Source organism: Manacus candei, unplaced genomic scaffold (genome assembly GCF_025592945.1).
Source record: "Manacus candei isolate 608988 ecotype Guabito, Panama unplaced genomic scaffold, ASM2559294v1 h1tg000070l, whole genome shotgun sequence".
Lineage (NCBI taxonomy): Eukaryota > Metazoa > Chordata > Aves > Passeriformes > Pipridae > Manacus > Manacus candei.
Genome location: NW_026138118.1, coordinates 1,394,379 through 1,414,718, shown reverse-complemented (window position 1 = coordinate 1,414,718; position 20,340 = coordinate 1,394,379). Strand labels below are relative to the sequence as shown.

Genomic DNA, 20,340 nt, shown 5'->3' with positions numbered 1-20,340 from the left:
GGACGGACGGACGGACTGCAGGAGGCCGAGGCTGGTGGGATGGATGGTTTTACCGGTGCAGCTACAGCCGGGCCCGAGGGCCCCCCCGCGCCCACCGGCACCGCCCCTCGCAGGGGCTGCTCCCCCCGAGCCCTCCCCGGCCCACATCGGCCCTGGCCCGCCGTGGGTTTCAGGCCAGGGCGTCACAAGGCGCAGGGAAGGAGGGGGGGAAACAGCACCAGCTACCCACCCCACCCAACCCCCCCCGAGGTATCGCTGACCCTGCGGAGAATTTACAGAGTACATCGGCGGTTTACAAACAGGACACAGGCTTGGCACGAATTAGTAAAGCCTCGCGCGGCAGCTGCTTGTCCACAGCCCACCCACGGCAGCGGGTGGGCAGCGACGGAGCAGTTTGGCAGGTTAACAGGATCCAGGACCCCCTGGATTCCCCCCCAGGCTGGGGGTGGCTGTTTGGGCTCCCTCTGCCGCCCTTCTCCTGAGCTCTCCCGGGAGCGCTCCGAGGTGGCTGCAGGAGCCCAGGGGTTCAGGAGAGTAAAAAACAAGGTACTTTGTAGGATCCCAAAGGCTTCCTCGGAGCCCTGAAGGGATCGAAGTCCCCCGAAGGGATGAGACTGTCGGTGTGGCAGGAGCACTGCCAGTCCCAGCCTGTCCCACTGCAGCCCCTCGGAGTGTGAGGAAAGTGCAGAGCTAATGCATAGTTATAAAGCCAATACTGAGAAACTTCCCGGGGTAATTAATCTCACTAGAGCAATTAGTGAAGTGGCACTGGTTCAGCCCAGAGGTCCAGCTAAGCTCAGTCTCCAGGCTCGGGTACAGACAGGAGGGCTGGGGCAGGGTGGGGTCAGGATATCACCATTCCCAGGATATTCCCTGGACCTTGAGCCCAGGAATGAAAATACCTCTTTTGATTTGGTCCAACAAAATTGTGCTTCAGGGAGCAGAAAAAGCATCACCAACTGGCTGCAGGCAGCTACTGAAGATGCTTTGTCTCCTCACATATCTGTAGGAATATGCCTACAACCCGTTTCATTTAACTTTTCCTTCTCCAAATTACAAAATTACGCTCGCTCTGTAGCCAGGCATTGGCAGAGAGTAGGGGCAACTGCTCAGGGTGGTTTCAGATAAGGGAGGAAGGCTTTATGTCTGAACAACATCTTTGGAAAAATCTCCTGAAAATATTTTTAGTACTGCTGGCTTTTAGAACTGCTCAGTTCTCAACCAGGTAATGCTCTCAGGGCAGTTCCCAAAGGGAACTTCGTGGTTTATCATCCAGGGTGACCTGGAAGGTCAAAGCAAACACAGAGAGGGCACTGCTGAGGGGACACTGGGAGAACCAAGGTCCCAAAGCCAGCGGGGTGGGAGCCCTGAGATGAAGGGGGGGCACTGCTCACTGCTGTGTCCCAGAGCCTGGAGTGCATGGACTGCACTGGGGGGGCTCAGCCCCCCAAAACTGATCCTCACCTGACACCTCTGAGCTGCACCAAGTGCCCTGGTCTCCATTCCTAATGTTCCTGTGTGAAGCTCAGCACCTCCCTCAGGGGCACAGAGCCTGAATGAGTGAGACCCCTCTGCCACCAGGTCACACAAGGCCCTGGGAGGCCACTCCAGAGCTCATCCTCCAGTTCAAAGCTCCCACGTTCCTGTCTGCACATTCCCAGCTACAGTCCCATCACACACTGGTTGTCACTGTCAATAAATGCTGTTGTCAGGAGCTGGCATCCATGGCACTGGCACGGAGGTGGGAGGAGGGAGCTTCCCACTGGCTGGAGTCTGTTCTCACCACGAGTGTTTGGTCATAATGGCAATTCTGCAACAGTCCAGTCCTGCAGATCAGGGTTTCTGGGTGATGCTGTTACATCTGGGTGGTGCTCCTGAGTCTGAACAGGAGCTGGAAAAACAAATGAGGGTAGGTGGCAGACCAAGGCATATGCACTGAGAATGTATTCAAGTATTTTTTAACTCCTGTAAAATTTGCCTGAACTCAAAAGGGCAGGTTGTGTAAACTGGTATCACTTGAAACTCAGCCTCAAACCAACATCCAGAGCAAAGCCCTGCCCTGGGACTCTTTGCAGCTTAACATCAGTGTCTGGCATGAAGATGAGGAGGAGTTGCTGTAACCAAAATAGATCTCTGAAGTCTTTGGCTGTCTCTGTGGGGCATTCATGTGCCTTTGTTTTTAGGTCTGCAGGTATGGTTTTGCTCTTTGCAGTCCTTCCTTCAGGAACTGGAGGTAAGTTGCAGTTGAAGGGTCTTCAAAATTGGTTGAGAAACTAAAGATGCTGCTTTCAACATCTTCAGGCTTCATAGAAGTAATGTCCAGGAAGTAGTTGGCATTGATATGGTGAATCTGGGATGGAAAAAAGATGAGAGGGAACTTTAAGGGCCAGAACAATTCCCCATCCGCTGCCTTGGCCTCTGGCCAGGACAGAGGTGACAAGGTTGTAACAACTCTTACAAAACCAGCACCTGAGCTTCAAACACTTCCTACTCCCCATAGAGCTGGGAAAGGGGGACATGTGGCCACTGACCACAGAGAGGCTGAGCTGAGGTCTGTCCCCAGCCCGTGGCCTCATTGCAGGGAGCCATGAAGAGACAGTGAGGGGACCCTGCAGGTGTGACCAGCTGGTATCTGCCCAGCGAGGGGCACAGTTGGACCAGCCCTGGCAGGATCCTCCCCTGCAGACAGCCCAGCCCAGCAGCTGACACAGACAGCACTGTGCTGCCAAGTGTCTGGAACTGTTGTTCATCAAATCCAAGGTGGGGGGGCTCTGAGAGGCTGCTGGGGAGCACAGCAGAGCCAAAGCGTGTGGACCTGCTAATGGCTGATCTGCCATGACAAATCTGGGGAATCAGGAGAAAGATAAATGTGCTAGAAGGTGCTGATAAGGAGATTTTCTCCAAAGGATGAGCACAAAGGACAATGGGCACAGGAAACAAGCTACAGTGGCCTCCCAAAGGTCACTGACTCCATCCAGGGACAATGAGGAATCGCAGGCAGACACTTGGTTCAGGTCTGTTCCAGCCCTGCTGCTGCTCTGTCTCTGAATAAAAACACATTTGTTTCAGATTTCTGGGTAGAGCTGCTGCCTGTCTGCCACAGCATCCCTGGGAGCACCACACCATGAAGGGCAATGGCTCGAGGGGCCAGGGAATGGCTGGGGCAGTGGACACTCACTCCAGGGTCTGGGAGACCCTGCAGAGAACAGTTTCTAGTGGGAAGAGCCCAGCCCAGCTGAAGGGTATTGACTGTACCACGGTGCCGTTGGGGAGGCAGATGATCATCTCCACAGGGAAGTTGTATTTCTCCAGGTGCAGGTCAGCCAGTTTGCTGTAGAACTCATTCTCTCTGTTGCTCTGTAGGGAGACCCCAAAGAAACATGTTTGCACACCCCAGAACTGGCAGAACAGCACACGAGTACACTGAGCATGTGAGGGAGGGACTGAAGAGCTGCTTTGCAGCGTGGTGGTAACTGGTACCATTCTCACAACTTGCTTTACTATTCCCTCTCAGTCTCCCTCTTACATTTCAGCTGTAGGTTTTATCCTTAAAGAATAAAATCACCCCATCCCTGGCGGTTTCCAGGCACACCAACAGTCTGATCCCAGCCTTTTCCAGAGTCTCCAGCTCTGTGACTGACAGCACAGGCCCAGAGATGGGCTCAGAAGTGGGGAATGGTGCAATCAGGAGACTCAGGGTTCAGAGGGTTACTTGTTTGCTCCCTGGGTTGCAGAGAAGTCAGCTGGTGGATGGCACCAGTGGCCTTGGGCAGGGCTGTCTCCCAGTGGAGCATCTGGTTTAGCTTTTGAAACTGGCACCAGGACAGAACCAAGAGGGTCACTGTGCCATTTCTTAGGCTGCCTCCATCTGGTGTCTGCTTGGCCCCTGCAGGGGCTCAGACACGGAGGGCTCGAAACCAAAATCCACCCCCCTGGCAGAGGTATGAGCTCCCCCTCCCCTGGCACCCCTGTGCCAAGCCCCATCTGCGCTCCCCAGCACCAGCAAAGGTGGCAGGTGTGGTGTGAGCCTCACCTGCAGCTCCTCCAGCTCCTTCACCAGGGACCAGCTGCTGATGAAGCTCTCGTTGAGCAGGGCGAGGATGGGCGAACTTTCCAGGACGGTCTCCCGGAGAGTTCGCCCCGAACCTGGCGCGGGGAGAGGCACAGAGGGGTCTGATGTGCTTCCTGAGGTGACTGTCACCACCATCATTCAATGCCACCCCGATGCCACCACTCTGGCTGGTGTGGCAGCTGACTCTGGCTCCCCCCCAGCCCTTCCCATTGTCTTTTTCCCTCCCTTGTTGGCAGTTTTCCACTGCTTTTGTTTCCTGCAGGTGCTGCTGACGGAAGGTTCACCAGAGCAGACCCCAAGCCAAAGTTTGCCACCAATCCCTGCAGATCCCCCTGAGTGCCACTCACTCCTCATGCCCAGCAGAGCCCAGTGCTGGGGAGTATGTAAGGGCAGACAGAACTAAAGATACCCATCCCCTCCCATCCATCCCTCCTGCCCAACGTGGCATGGAAGTTCTTAGGCACTGGTGGGGGGAAAAGCTGTATATCAGGACAATGCCAAGCCCACATCTTGCTCTGGCTTGTCCTGTGCAGGTGCCAGGGCTGAAGCAGAGAGCAGTGTCCCTTTCACCCTGCCAGTGCTGCCTCTTCCCAAGCAGGCTGAGAGGGGAAGAGAAAGGGGGAAGATCCATGTCTCCACCTTGACAAAGGCACTTGACTCACACATTGGTCTGCAGCTTGTCTCAGGCAGATCTGATCCTGCCATTGGGGAACCAAGCTCATATCAGTAATTCCCCATTTCCAGCCTTTGTCTGTTCAGCATCTTCAGTGCCAAAAGGAGTAACAGAACATTTACTGCTGGCTCGTGACCAGCTCCCTGACCCTCAGCTCTCCTCGGAGCCCAAACAAGGCACATCATCCCTCCCAGCCAGGCTGGGAATGCCCTCACCTCAGCAGGACTGGTCATCCAGGGCCCCCCACAGCAGGATGGAGTGCACCAGCTTCTTCTCTGCTTTTGCTCTCTCAAAAGCTTCTGTGAAGGGCAGGTAGGAGATCTGGAGGCAGAGAGACAGCGTGAGGAACAGACACAGAACTGCCCAGCCCAAAGAGGAGCAGCTCTGAAGGAACCAGACTGTGATCCCTCAGTGGTACCTGCAGAGCCCTGATTTTACTGACTGCACAAAGCATCTGCAACCCCACCTCAGCTGCCCGGGAAATCTGGCCTTGAGATATTTATTTACAAAACCTCACTGAAACAGCCTAAAAACTGACCCTGCACAGAGATTGTTCCAATCACTCAAATGAAAGGAACTGATATTAACATCTTGGCAGCAAGAAGGGACATTTGTAAGCTCAGGCACAAGAAGGCAGCCACTGAAACGTGTCCCTTCAGCCAAGGAAGCGGTGACAGGCAGTAGCCATCTGCTCCACAGGCTGCTGGCATGTTAAATAGTTTGGGTCACCCAGAGCTATAAATTTGTGTCTCACTGCAGGATGCAGAGGCACAGGCAGATTGTGTGTTCTCTGCTGATAAGGAAAGCTTGGTCCAAAGGTACCTGAATGCTGCAAAAGTAATGCCAGGGGAAAATCATTTGTAAGGAGCACGAGCCTCCTCAGGCATCACGGCAGCAGCCACTGATAAGAGGCAGGAAGGATGAGCCTCTGCTTACAAGACAAGCCTGGGACACCTGACATGAAGGCTTTGCTCCTGCCTGTGCTGCCCTGTGACCCCAAATGCCCTTTCAGAGATGCTGCACTCCTTCATCTGGAAGCTGAAGCCCATCAAGCCGTGCATGCAGTGCCTGGAGGCACATGTTGAGCTGGAGAATCTCACACTGCTCTGAATGCTGCTCATGTCTGTGGGATCTGCTTTCTGCTTGTTCTTGAGGTGACTGGACGTCTCAGTGAAGACAACCTGCCCCAAATAAACGTGCCAAGGAAGAGCCCAGCCCCTTCCTCACCTTCTTAAATGGATACATGGCCACTTCCAGCTTCTGGGCTGCCTCTTCCCAAGGGATTTCCTGCTGCCAGGTTATCTCTTCAAACACAAACTGGATGGGCTCCCCTGAGGGATCCCTGCCATCGATGATGTTTCCATTCTCATCATGGATCACGGAGGGGATTGAAGGTCCTGTCGATTCCAGCTCCATCTGCAGGAGAACAGGCTGAGTTGGACACTGCAGACACCCCAATCCTGGTCTTTCTGTACTCCAGGACAGGATGAAGATCCAAAATAAGACTGTGCAGCTGCTAATGAAGGTACAGCCTGATCTCCTGTCTCCTGGAGCTGCACTTTACCAGTTGCAGATGTGGGGGATCTACCAAGAAAGCAACTTCATTTCCTTCAGCTGTTGCTTGGCTGTGCTTCCCAGATTGGAAATGCATGAGACTCCATGTTCCCACCTTCCCAGTGGAGATTTTTAACAGTGGGACACCAGATCCTCAAAATCATCAGGACCTGCAGGGCTGATGGGAAGCTCTTGCTTCCATCACCAGCTCAGCCCTTACAGAGCCCTGGGAAGCCACAAGAGGGTGCAACAGGGAAAGCTGCTCAGGAGCTTCCCTGTGGCTCTGTTCCGGTACAGCTGAAATGATTTTAAGTCTGTTTTCCTGTCTTTTGGCAATTAAAAATAAACATGGACCTAGTTTAGGAGAAAATGGGGCTGTTAAATTCAGGCATTCAAACCCCTGACTTATGTTTCCTGTCCCAAGAGCCAGGATTACCACAAAACAGAGGAATAACCTCATGCAGTTTCTAAATTCAGACCCACTGTTGTGAGCTCACCTCCTCATCTTCCCCTCCTGCCTGTCAGATGATGTTTTAAAAAAGGAAAAAAGTCACATGACTCCAGGAGCTTAGGATTCAACCCACATGGAGGGAAAAAAGAATACATCACAAAAGCTGGCAGTAGGGAGCCACACAGAGGACATACAAAGACCAGTGGAAATTATATTGCAATACTCAAGAGAAGGCTCTAAAGATCAAGGATAATGGATGTGATACAGCTTGGGGCCACCAGAGCACAAATCCCTGCGGAGCTGCTGCCCATGGATGGAACACTGGGAGTGACCACACACCTGAGGCAGGTATCCAATGTCCACTTCCATGCTGCTGCTCTCGCTCGCCCCGTACAGCCACTCCATGTCCACGTTCAGAGACCTGCAAGGTGAAGCATGTCCATAAAGCTGCATGTGGGAAACCCCCCCAAAAAAGGCAACATCCAACACTCCTCTTGCAGGGTCAGCACTGGAGCCTGGAGGCTCTGGCTCCTTGGAGATCACCGTGTTCCCTCCACCAGACCAGCACCACCAGATCCCTGCTGGATCAGGGCCCAGGCACCCACTCAGCACCCTGGGAAAACGCCCTCACACCTCTGAGCTCTGTCAAATTACAGAAGAGAGAGATGTCTTTGCTCCCTCTTCCTTCCCAGCACTTAACTCGCACATTCTAATCCTGCTGAACTTTTAAAAGTGTTTTTTTGGAAGCAAAAGGCTTTTGCAAGGAGCTGCTGGCAGAGCCCCGAGTGTCTGCTCGCGGTAAGAAATGTGCTGACAGAGCCACTGGGGTTGAGTCGCCAGGGTAATGTTATAATAGAATTTTCACTCCACACGTCACGGGCAAAGAGATTTGAAGCTTTTCTCCCCTGAAACACTTCCAGCTCCTTGCCAGGAGAGCAGCAATGAGCTAGTGCAAAGCTATGCACACAAAACCTTAACCTGTGAGACTCCAAGCGAAAAATATGTTGAAGAAGGAGCATTAGGCCTTGCTTAACTTCAGTGGTTGAAGCCAGGCACTGGGACTGTGCCTAGGGCTGCTTTCCACACCCTCCTCATCCCCCAAGTACCAAGGGACAGTTACTGGTGAGTGAATCAGACCCTGGAATGTGTCAGGGATCCTCAGTGACTAGAGGAGATGCATTTACAGGCAACTGCAGAGCTCAAATTACTCTTTTTCCAGGAACTTGGCCCAAAACAGCATGGGCTCGTCCACCACAGACAGATGTGGCTGCCCCATCCCTGGAAGTGTTCAAGACCAGGTTGGATGGGCCTTGGAGCAACCTGTTCTAGTGGAAGGTGTCCCTGCCCATGGCAGGGGGTTGGAACTTGGGGGGGATGATTTTAAGGTCTCTTCCAACCAAACCATTCCATGATTCTGTGATCACAGACACACAGGGAGCTTCTGCAGCTTCCCACAGGTACCTGACAGCCGTGGGAGCCCCTGCCACAGCCAGGGAGTGCAGGGACAGGAGCAGTGCTTGCAGCAGTGCTACTAATGAGGAGGCTGCTGCCTGTCTAGGGCAACAGCAGGACAACTTCAGTGTTTGTCTTCCCACATGCCTGCAGGTACCTCCTTCCAAAGTGGTTTGGCACAGGATAGCTCGGGTTTGGACACTCAGCTGCAGCAGGTGCCAGTTGCATTCAGGCTGTGCAAGGACAACTACTCCCAACCCTGTGCTCCATGTTCCCAGCAGCCTGTGCCCTGCTTCCCTCCTGTCCCCTCTCCATCCTTGTCCTTCCCTGCGTCTCCCAAGCCAGATGCCCCCTGGACCTGTTGATAAACAAAGCTATTCCTGAAAAATTGCATCAGAACGGGTTTAGGGAGCAACTAGAGAATTGAGGACACGATGACCGTGCTGGGAAGGACGTGTGGGGAAAGCAGATGAGGAAACAGCAGAACCAGCCTGGCCAAAGCTCAAGCTGCAGCTCTGCCTTCCCTGCACTTCCAGGATGCCCACAGGGGACAGGGCTGTCACTGCACTTGTACCTTCACCTAAACAGAGCCCACCAGCCCCCCCATGCACACAGAGCCCCTGGATTCCAGCTGGGCCTTGTGTGTAACAATCCTCAAGTCTGTTCAGCAGCCAGGGGGAGGGAGAAACAGCTGTACCTGTTGTTAGGGACAAAGAGCTTAAACTCTCGGACATGGGAAGAGTCCTTGGAGAGGATGATGTGACCTGTGAATTGGCCTGGGGAAAACCAGAAGGGGAAGTCTGGTGGCTCGTTCAGCTGGAACTCAGCGTGGATCCTGAAAAGAGAAAGGAGCCGTCAGCTGCAGTTCTCGGGGGAGAGAAAGGATCATGTGCTGCACATGACAGCAGGGAAAAGCTGTCTCCAGGCACCAGAAATTATGAACCTAAACTGGGGCAGAGAGGTGGAGTTCAAAAAGCTTTTCATGTCACACAATTAAGCGAGTAAAAGACTGGAGAAGATCCTCTGGGTCAGGAACATCTCCAGTATTGATGCCTTTTGGAATTGGGCACTAAGTGTCCATCCTGGAGGACAAATTACATCATCATTTCTTGAAACACAAGCACAGAGCAAGACCCTTTCAGCCTCCCTTCCAGCTTGATCAGGCAAATAAAAGCTGTAACACTCCCAATAAAACAAGTGAATAATTCCCCAGACTCTCCCCCTTGCAAAGACAGCTCACCACCTGATTAACCAAAATCTAGCAAATGTCTTGCTAATCAGACTCTCCCCTTTCAGCCAGAACAGCTCCAAGGGTGATGGAGAACGGCTGCTGTCCTGCATGTGGGCACAGTCCCTGCCTCACCAGGGACACAGTGACACTGGGAGCAAGAGCTGGCTGTGAACCCCCCTCTTCCTTGACACTTCCCCTCCCTCCCAGCCAGAACACACTGGCCTTGCACAGGCAGCATGTGTGCTGTCTGCCACGGGCTCACAGCAGCCTTCTCCACTCCCCTGGGATATGGGACAAACTCAGAAGTGCCCCCAGGCCCCCCTCAAGCCCCCTGGACCCACCGGAATGCTATGGTGTAGTAGAAGCTGCTGATGGCTTGGATACAGGCCACGGCCCCCTGGGGGGCAAAGCGGGTCTTCACGAAGGGCCGGGGGTGGAACATGCTCAAAAGCTTGTGGATTATCACCTAGAGAGGCAATTGTAGGAGAGCAAGAATGAGGACAGCTCCTCCACGCAGGTTTGCAGCTCCAAAGCAACTCCCCACCAGAGCAGGAAGGCGAGAGAATGGTTGTGACTTTAAAACTAGCTCAGAGCCCAATCTATTCCCAAACTGAGGAGATGAAGCAAGGGATGGCTTTTAAAAATAAATCCATCTTCCAGGGTTTCTATGCTATTCCCATTGTTTGCAAGTTTCCATCATCCCAGTCAGGACAGTAAACTGATCTACGAGGCTGCCTCCATCCATAGGGTTTCAGATTTTGAAGGAGTGGGTGTGCAATCAATAATCACAGCAGGCTGTGAAGGTGCATCAGCTCAGTGATCCCTGATACCTGCCTGGGCACCCAGGGGAGGGCGATGCTCATGCCTGGCTTTACCTGCTGTGTACACACAGTGTTTTTCACTTGTCAACCAAAGTGTTCCCCTCTGGGGTAGCACTTGGCCACTGCTCCTCAAGGAGTGATCACATCACACAGCTGCTTTCTGGATAACCCCCTCTGGGAAAAACCATCCTAAAATCCCACATGATTAACAGAGCAAGATGAAGTTACTCAAGTCAGCCTCATCTTGCCTGCTCTCAGTTTTATCTCCAGCTTAGGAGACAGTGCTCCTGGCTTTCTGCTTCCTTAGAAAACCCAGGGAGACACATAACAACAGCCTTGTCCCTCTGGGCATTCCTGTGATTCATCTGGGCTATGAAGCAGAACATTTCCACCAACTACATCTCGGGTATATAGAAAGTGAGTTTCATCTCTCACCTCTTTGCCCTTGGGAGGCGGAGGGTAAAATCTGTTGTTGGAAAGATACCCAGTGAAGATGTTCAGTTCACTAGGAATTATCCACCATGGATCCCCGAGATCCAGTTTATTCTTTGGAGGAAGGAAGGCTTTAAACTGCCTGGCAAGCAGCACAGTCATAGGGGCTGCTGGGGCCGTCCAGTTCCTCAGCCCAGAGAGAGCAACGTGAGAGATCTGTGAACAAAAGACATTATCAGAGCCCAGACTGGACCCTTCCAATGCTCATGGATGTAAGGAGGCTTTAGAAAAGGGGGAAAAATATATATCACATTCTAAATTCTTCTGACCAACCCAAACAGTTCTGTCAGCTTTCAAGAATGTGAGTAATAAAGGAGAGGGGAACGTGCCACCTAACACCACTGCTCCTGGAATTAGCTCCAGGAGAGCCACGTCTAATTCCTACTCCCAGCTTCCTAGGAAGGGTGTCTTAACTGGGGCATGGAGCTGCTGAGTGTGCTGAAAACACTGAAATGCTGCAGGAAGCAGAGAGTTTGCTCATCACATCAAATCCCAAAGGCTTCAGCAGGACTATGTCCCCCTCCTAACGCTCCAGCACACGTTCCCAGTGATGCTACCAGCCCACTGGACGTGCTTATTCCAGAATTTGTGGCCATATTTATTCCAGAATTTGCGGCCAAACACATCCTGCATGACACCTACTCCCAGGAAACCATCCTTGCTCTTCGTCATTGTTTCCATGACCAAAGGCTGGAATTTTGCCACAACGGACAGAGTCTCCCCGCTTGGATCGGGCGTCTCCTCCTCTTCAAATTCTGGGATGGGAGCAACCCCTAGACAAAAGGACAGGAATTTAAGCAGCTGTTTCCCCTCCCTCCCTTTTTAAGCAATTGTGAAATGATTACACATTTATCCCAGCAAATCCAGGAGCACTGGGAGTTTCCCAGCTGTCCCTATGCAGCAAAACTCAGACCCACCCCAGAGACAGTTTTGGCTGCAAGAATTAAAGGGGAGTCCTCCTTTTAGCAGCCAACTTGGTGGCTTTAAACTGAAAGAGAGTGGGTTTAGATTGGATATTGGGAAGGAAATCTTCACTGTGAGGGTGGGGAGGCCCTGGCATGGGTTGCCCTGAGAAGCTGTGGCTGCCCCATCCCTGGAAGCATCCAGGGCCAGGTTGGACAGAGCTTGGAGCAACCTGGGCTAGTGGAAGGTGTCCCTGCCCATGACAGGGAGCTGGAACTGGATGAGCTTTAAGGTCCATTCCAACCCAAACCTGTCAGGGAATCCATGTTTCCATGCCTCCAAACCCCACAGCTCAGCCAGGAAGGTTCCCCACACCTCGGAGCGATCCCAACACGCGCTCGAGCCAACCCACGGCAGCACAAGCAAACACTGTCTGTGTTTCCACTGCACTGGGAGCTCCACTGTGCATCATCATCCCCACACTTCTCCCTGCCTGGCACCAGCAGAGACATTTGCTCTGCACTGATATGGTCTCCAAACATGATCTCCCACCACTGCCATCCAGCCGGGGGAGCGGATGAATGGAACGCTGGGACTCACTAATAGTTCTGGCCTAGCCTGGGCTGAGCTGTATTTGTTGCATTCACCCATCCCAAATCCCCTTTAAGCTCCAGACAAAGTAACTTATGTACTTTGCTAGTCCAGCAATGGGATCCTCCATCTTATAAAAACTCTACTTTGTGAAAGTGATGTCTAGGGCTTAAGCCTTTCCAAAAACATGTAAAGCTTCGCAGCCTCTCTTCGTGTAAATAAGACCCAAAACAGCGCCCAGAAAATAATAAAGTGAATAAAATATTAGGTGAATAAAACCTGTGGAGTGCATTAGCTTTGGTTTTTGCTTGGTCTGTGCAGGGAGAGCTCTGGAAGGCACACAGGTACCTACCTGTCAGCTTCTCAGCTATTGGCTTGAACTCCTCTGGGCTGAGGTACAGGTCATTGTTTGTGTCCAGAGAAGAAAAGAGGAACAGCCCCTCGTTTCCCAAGGACTTTAGAGCCAGCTCCTAGTTTGGGAAGAAGAGGCAAGTGAGATTTCATCCCAATCTCTTGCAAAAATCCGCTCTGGCCCCTCTCAGCCCCGGAATTAATCTGCATTCTTCCCAGCACACAAACACCATCCAGGGGAAAGATTAACACCCCTTGGCAGGATTTTGTGCTATTTACAGTTGGGATCAGTGTCCAGGAACTGTTGGCACGAGAATATTAAAACTGCATCTGGCTGAGTAATTCAAACTGAACCATTTGCTCAGAGTCAGATTAAAAATCTTTTGTCAGACACATTTCCCACTTTTTCCAGCTAGTGAGTCCTAAACCTGTAGATATTCAGAGCACCAGGAGATAGTGATTGCTGGAATGAACTGATGGGTAGTGAAACAAAGGCAGTCAAATTCATGAGTATCCACATCACAAAAACACAAAGGGAATGAGCTGAGCCCTTGGAACTCTTGAGATCCAAGCCAGCATTACTGCCCACAACTGCCCTGCTCTGGTCATCCAGCCCTGGGACTGGATGGAGCATTTTGGCTCCCTGCTCCCTCAGCCATCCATCAGGGAGCCACAAACCCCATGGTCCTCTCCAGAAAGCCCCACAAGATTCCAGCCACCCTGTGCCTCAGTTTCTCCCTCTGCAAAGCCCACAGGGAGACCCAGCATGGCTGAAAGGCGATGTCTCCCTTGCAGCAGCCCCAGAAGGGCTCTGGATGCTTCCAGTTATTTCCACTCCACAGTCTCAGCCCTGTAGGGAAAGGGAAAACTTGGAGGCACAACAGAAGAGCTCCACGTTGGTGTGAGAGAAGGGAGAGATATGGAGCAAGTGAGACAAGCCCCTCACTGCCAGCCCTCGGCACATCCCCTGTGATCCATCACTTGGGGCAGCTTCCCCTGACACCCCTCTGGAAAGACCTGGAGCTGTGAGCACAAATCCTCTGTATTCTGCTGCTCTCCATTGCCTGCAGCACCACCACCATCCCCAGAGCTCCTGAATGAGTTTATTTTCCATCTGTTGCCTGCCAGCCTGAAGCAGCACTAATGCAGCCTGGAAGGCTTTGCTCCCATCAACTGCAGCAACAAAAGCACTTACGAGCCTTCCAGGGCAGTTCCAGGCCTGAGACAGAGAGAAATAAAGACCCTGGAATACAAACTGGAGATCTGGATGTGGGCATGGCTGAGGAAAGACAAGCAGGGGAGAGTGCAGGGGCTACACAGGTGAAAAAATGAAGGAACAAGACAGTTATTTGTGCACAATCCACTGTGGGCTGCCCACACTCCTGGGGCTAAAACTGTGCTTCTGTTCCCAGAATGAATGGGGATGTGCATCCTTGGCCCTGTAAATGGGGAATGTTTCCCTGAGCACCGGCCCTGTCAGCCAGCTGCCAGGATCACACCACAAAGCCTTGTGCCAGGCTCCAGGACTTCTCCCAGCTTTCATCTGTTTGGACTCTGCCTGCTGCTGGAGTGTGGGGAGAAATCATCATCCCTTACTGAGCAGGGCTGGAGGCAGGAGGAGAAGCAGCTGCACCCCACAGGAACATCTCTGGCTGCAGCCAAGACAGCAGGACATGAAGTGGGAACACAGGCGCTGGATGAGAGCATCCAAAACTCAATGTTCAGACCGCGCTGAAAGCACGGTCACATCCCTCAGCTGCACTGACACACGGGTTAAGAAGTGACAAACCACCAGAAGGACCCCAGGAGTGCCCACCTGGCTGGAGAGAAGACCCCAAACACAGAGGAACAAAGGTTTCCAGGGAGAACACACCAGTCCTGCTGCACTCGGCCACGAGGGACGATAAAAGTGATGTTCAAAAGGGGAGAGAGATGTCAGGGCTCGGCCTTCTGCTTTCTGATAACATTCACATGAAAGAAAGCTCTCACAGCTTGTGGGGTTTTTTCCTTTTTCTTTCTAATCTGGGATTATAAGAAACACAAAGTTCCCCCGTTTGTGCCAGAGGGGTAAGACCGAGCTTCTTCAGTCTTTCTGTAGAGTTGTGGTTTTTCACAAAGAGTTTTCCTCTCCCACCTGCTTGTGGGTTGCTTAGCTAAACAAACATTTCCATAGAAAGAGACAAGACATATGTTTGAAGCAAGAGGAAGAAAAAAATGAAACCCTTGGGCTGTTCACATTTTTTTCTCCTCTCCAGCAGGACCCAGTGACAGCTGTCTGCCTGTCCTCTGGAAAAACACAAACCTCCAGAAGACCTGGCTTGTGTCAGGCTGTGAGGACTGTCCTCACCCTTCTGTCCTTGAAAGAAAAATTCTTCTAATTAACTGGCTTGAACCACTTTTCCCTTTTTGCAATGCAAGAAGACACAAAGAAAAGAGGCATCCTTTAAAAACATCCTTTAAAAACACTTCTCCTTGTACTACAGAAATATCAAGAAGGGGAAGCCTGCTCTTTTCCCAGAACCTTCTCAGATGTTCACAGACGAAGCGCAGAGCCAGGGGAGCGCCACCTCCAACAAAGGTGTTCTCCAAAGCACGGCACAGCCGTTGGAATTATGGGGATTACAATCAAAACCAGTCAATCAGCCTAATTTCAAAGAAAAAAAAAACCCAAACACACACACAAAAACATAAAAACCCTGTTCCTGTTTTAATCCCGTTTTTTTGCTGCTTCTGCAGTGTCCTTCAGAGCCCGCAGCAGAGGAGGTGCTGCTGCTCCTGCTCTTCCTCCTCCTTCCAGGGGGCAGCTGGTTTCACTGGTCACTGCTGGAGCCTGGTGGCCACCACAGCTCCGTGGTGGTTTCAGCCTGGTGGCAGCCACCACAATCCCTGTGGTTGCCTCAAGCCCAGTGGCCACCACAGCTCTGCAGAAACCTGTCACTGGCCACCTCAAGCCCCGTGTCCACTGGCGTGTGGTACCACAGCTCAATGGTGGCCACTTCAGCCTGGCAGTGGCCACCTTAAGCTCTGCAGCTGCTGATACCTGTTTGTCCCTGCAACTGAGTAGTGGCTGCCATGGTTTTGTGGTCACCACGGCCTGGCAGTGGCCACCTCAACCCCAGCAGCCGCTAATGCCCTGTGGCCACCTCAACGCCAGCAGCCACCGCAGCTCTGTGGTCACTTCAACCAGCAGCCACTGATGTGTGGCAGTCACCTCAGCCTGGTGGCAGGATCTCAGCCCCTGTGGCTACCCCAACCCCAGTGGCACCCTCAGCCTGGCCACAGCCACCCCAACCCCAGTGGCAACCTAAGTGTGGTGGTCTCCTCAGCCCAGCAGCAGCCACCTCAACCCCTGGCGGCCACTTAAACTGGCAGACATCACCTCAGCCTGGCCGTGGCCACCTCAAGGCCAGTGTCCACCCCAACGCTGGTGGCCACCAATGCCTGGCGGTCACCTCAGTCTGGCCACAGCCACCTCAACCCCAGTGGCCACCAACTCCTGGTGCTCCCCTCAGCCCAGTGGTGGCCATCTCAACCCCAGCGGCCACTGATGCCTGGCATTCACCTCAACCCCACTGGCGACTGATGGTTGGTGGTCCCCTCCAGCCTGACCACGGCCACCTCACCGCCGGTAGCCACCAACTCCCGGTGGTCCCCTGAGCCCGGTGGTGGCCACCTCAGCCCCGCTGGCCACCGATGTGCGGTGCTCGGCCCCCTCAGCCCCGCGGCCGCCGCCTCCCCCCTCACGCTCGGCGAGGCGGCGGCGCGATCGCGCCCGCCATTCCCCGTCCGTCCCCCCCCCTCCCTCCATCCATCCCCTCATCCCTCCGTGTCCCCTCCCGGCCCCGGCGCCGCCCCGTGCCCGGTACCTGCCGCCGCGCCGCCTCCGCGTCCCGGTAGTACTTGACGGCGACCAGCGCGGCGAGGGCGGCGAGGGCCAGCGCCAGGCGCGGAGGGGCCGCGCCGGGCCCCGCCATGGCCATCGCCCCGCTCAGCGCCGCCGAGCCGCCATGGCCGCCCGGCCGGGGGAGGCGTCAGGCGCCGAGGAGGGGCCGGGCCCCGCCGGCCGGGGCTCGGCCAGGAAAAACACACTTTTTTTAGTGTTTTTTAGTGCTCGGTCTGGGAAAAAAAAAAACACACCTCTTTTTTAGGGTTAAACGACCGTCGCTGGCTCAGGAAAAAAAAATCCTTTTTGGCTTTAAACGTCTCCGCTGGCGGGGCCCTGGGAGGGGATGGACCCGCTCCTCTCCAGTGCTCTTTGTGGGCTTTGCCTTTGTTATCGATGGGAGAGCGGGGGTGTGTGTGTGTGTGCATCCCCAAATTTACAGTGGTCTCTGGCCCCTAATTCAGCACTTCCCAGAAAATAACCATGTCCTGAACTTGTAGTTACTTTCATGCTTCCTTTATTATCAATGGGAGAGCTCTGTGTGTGTGTCCATCCCCAAATTTCCAGGGTGATCCTTAATTCAGCACTTCCCAAAAACAACCATATCCTGAACTTCTCCTTGGTTTTATGCTTCCTGTGGGCTTTGCCTTTATTATCAGTGGAAAAGCTGTGTGTGTGTATGTGTCCACTCCCAAATTTCCAGAGTGGTCTCTGGCCCTTAATTCAGCACTTCCCCAAAAAAGAGCCATATCCTGAACTTCTCCTTGGTTTTAGTTCACCAAAATGGGTGTGTTTTAACAAAACAGGTAGCAGTGGTTTCACTTGCAGTGATTTTGCTGATGTTTAAGCCCTGGGATGGCAGGGATGGGAATCAGTGGATGGGAATGACTTGTGAGCCTGGGGCGATGGTGCTCAGGCCTCCTGCCTCCAACATCACCCTCACATTTCAGGTCATTTCTACCATCACCCCACACTCACCCCAAACTCTTCCACCTCCCCGTGTTCTCTGTGCCCTTCAGGTCCATCCACACGGGTGTCACGTTGTTGTCACACCGTCTCTTAGCAGTGGCTCGGCCAAGATATATATATTTTGTCATTTTAATCTTTCCTCATAACTCAGCCTCCTGCTCCTCAGTACATGCAATCCTGAAATCCCCTGATTGCCCGGGAAGATTTAGTGCCGTTTTCTGCCGCTGCAGGGCGAACAGCACAGTGTTTGATCTCTCCAAGGGTAGCAGGAAGTGTTAGCATTTAATCCTTTGAAGCTTTTGCCGTTTCCTAAGCCTGCCTAATCATTTTTGTTTTAGGTTTAAAGAGCATTTCAGATGGAGATGAGGAGAGCATGACCAAGCCATTAAGAGAGCAGTGGTGACTGCATGGAGGAGGGAGGATGAGGATGGTCCCCCTGGGCAGCACAGGATGGGAGTGGGTGGTTTTCACCAGCCAGCAAAACTTGGGTGGTGTCTTGGGCCAGGACTGGGACTTGGGACTGTTCCTCTCTCTACTACAGATCCCCACAGTGAAGGTGAAAGCTTGGGACCAGGCAGAGGAGCCCAAAAACCAGAATCAGCTGAGAGCTGAGTTAATTTGTGATTCACATCAGTGTTGTTTCACCTGCACAGCCAAGGGAGAAAGGAGAATCTTCCTTCTGCCAGCTTCACCATAGAGGAAAACTTCCATGGAATTCTACAGCTGCTCTTCACTCTGACCTCCCCATCCATCACAGAACCTGTGCTTGGGCCATGGGAAGGAGATGGGAGGAACTGGATTAGCAGAGGACTGAAATGGTGTCTGGGAGCAGAGACAGGAGTGAATGAGGTGAACACTCAAGCACTTTAGATGTGCTTTAATACTTCCCGGCCCCATTAAGGTGTGGAGAGCTGTTGTTGACCTCAAATAACCCAGCACGTACCTTTACAGCACAAAATGTAACAGGACAAATGGACTTGGTTGTCTGGGAAATGAGCAAGAGCAAGAGGTGATATGAGATGACAACGCCTGGAGCTTCCTCGGTGGAGGAGACCTGACAAGGTTGGTTGGCAGAGCTGAGGTGATCCTGTTTAAATGAGAGGCTCATTTTACAGCTGAACCATTTCCAGTGTCATCAGCCACCACATAAAGATGACAAACGGGAGAATTATTTGATAGGAAAAAGAATGAAAAGACAAAAGGTCAAATAATTCAGGGTGTCTGCTGGGAGCTGATCCTCCTCAAGAGAGAACAAACCCAGCAGCTCCAGGCTCTGCACTGCTGGGTCCTGAGATTACAGCACTCAGGAAGAATGTTAAATATCCAGACTTCTGCTGTGTGGCACACCTGTATCAAAGGGAATCCCAGAAAAATAACAGGGAGGACTTCCACCAAGAGAATTCACCCAGCAGGAAAAACTATCCCAGATTTTCCCTTTGTCAGGAGGGAGAACTTTAAGAAAAACAGCGAGAAATTGGTGGCAGGAATGAAAAACTTGGAGCAACCTTTTTTGCAGGAGATGGATGGGTTTTCCATGTGTCAGAGCACAGGCAGTCACTCCACATTCCAGGGCAGCACGCTGGGAGAGCAGAGGAACCCTGTCCTTGTTTCAATCCATGGCCCTGTTCCCATTGCCTGAAACCCTGGATCAAAAGCCAAACCCATCACAGAGCAATGGAATGAGGCTGTAAAACCTGAGCTCTGTGCTTGAATGGAAAAAGCACCTGGAAACAGAACCCCCCTCCCCGGGGAAGCAAGTCCTGACCAGACTGAGGCTCAAAAACATTAATCCTCTGGAAACTGTAAGGAACAAGGAGTAGCCAAGTCTGGTTTCACGTTGGGGTTTTTTGGAGGGGACGAGAAAACCAGAGGTGACATGGAAATCACAGAGTTCATCCCAGAAAATGAACGGCCAGCAAAGGCTGCGGAGGGAAATGAAGTTTGAGACATTTCAAAGTAAACCATTCAGCTGAAGGGCAAGAGCCAATTCCCATGTCTTGCATTCCTAACTCCTCCCTGGCCTTTCCTACTGAGGAGGAACAATCCAATCTGTGGGTCACTTACAGTCTGGACACCGTGGCTCTCCCTGGATGAAATCATTCACAAAGCAGGTGTTTTATTGAGAGGACTCCCAACTCCAGCACGGTACCTGCTGGAGGCTACACAGGGAATGAAGCCAGAGAGCCAAACGTGATCAGGAGGAGCTGCTGGAACTCTGCTGGCACTGGGAGCCAGTGCTCGTGCATCACATCTGAAACAATCAGATAAATAGATCAGATCAAAACGTATGTGGAAAAATACTCTGGCTGCCAGGCTTTTGAATTCAATAACCAATTCTGCTGAAAGCCTTCCAAGGGAATTTAATAACGCCGTAAAAATGAAGTGTGGGTTACAAAAAGATGCATTTGTTTTCTGGATGGTTTTGTCTTATCTCCGTGTAGGCCGAGCGACAGCAGCCTCAGCGATAGGGATTAGTTTTCATCTCCACCACTAATGCAACTTTCTGTTATCAGAACTTCATTTTACAGGAAATTCCTTCTGATATAAAATATCACATGCTCTGGCGGTGAAAATTAAGATGGTAATCACGGCTTCTGAATTTGAATGTAACAGGGGAAATGGGCAATAACCCAGGCTGATCAAATTGCTTGGTGGCTCAAAGTAGGGAAAAAACACTAAAAAAGCAACCACAGACAACAGAATCCCCACTGATGTCCCACACGCCTGGGACAGAAGGGCAGGAAAGCAGCTCAAAGACAAACATCTTCCCAGATCCTCCCATCAGACATTTAAAGCCAAACCTCTGGTTCAACGTGACACCCCATTGATTGACCTGCTCACAGTTTGGAAACCGAGGGGTTCCCCTCTGGGTGGACAGAGATCCATCCCCCCCACCC

At 52.4% G+C, this 20,340-nt stretch overlaps 1 protein-coding gene across 1 annotated transcript; it reads right to left on the bottom strand.

Annotated features, from left to right (window-relative positions):
- Nucleotides 1-35: 35 nt before the first annotated feature.
- On the bottom strand, nt 36-16,631 carry SELENON (selenoprotein N). The gene is made up of 12 exons (XM_051807292.1): nt 16,458-16,631; nt 12,593-12,710; nt 11,389-11,519; nt 10,690-10,902; nt 9,775-9,899; nt 8,900-9,037; nt 7,090-7,171; nt 5,973-6,161; nt 4,961-5,066; nt 4,034-4,146; nt 3,256-3,357; nt 36-2,350 (listed from the first exon to the last, which is right to left on the bottom strand). Exons 1-12 carry the CDS (start codon nt 16,569-16,571, stop codon nt 2,180-2,182), a joined length of 1,602 nt encoding a protein of 533 aa, XP_051663252.1. The 5' UTR covers nt 16,572-16,631; the 3' UTR covers nt 36-2,179.
- Between the last annotated feature and the right edge of the window lie 3,709 nt (nt 16,632-20,340).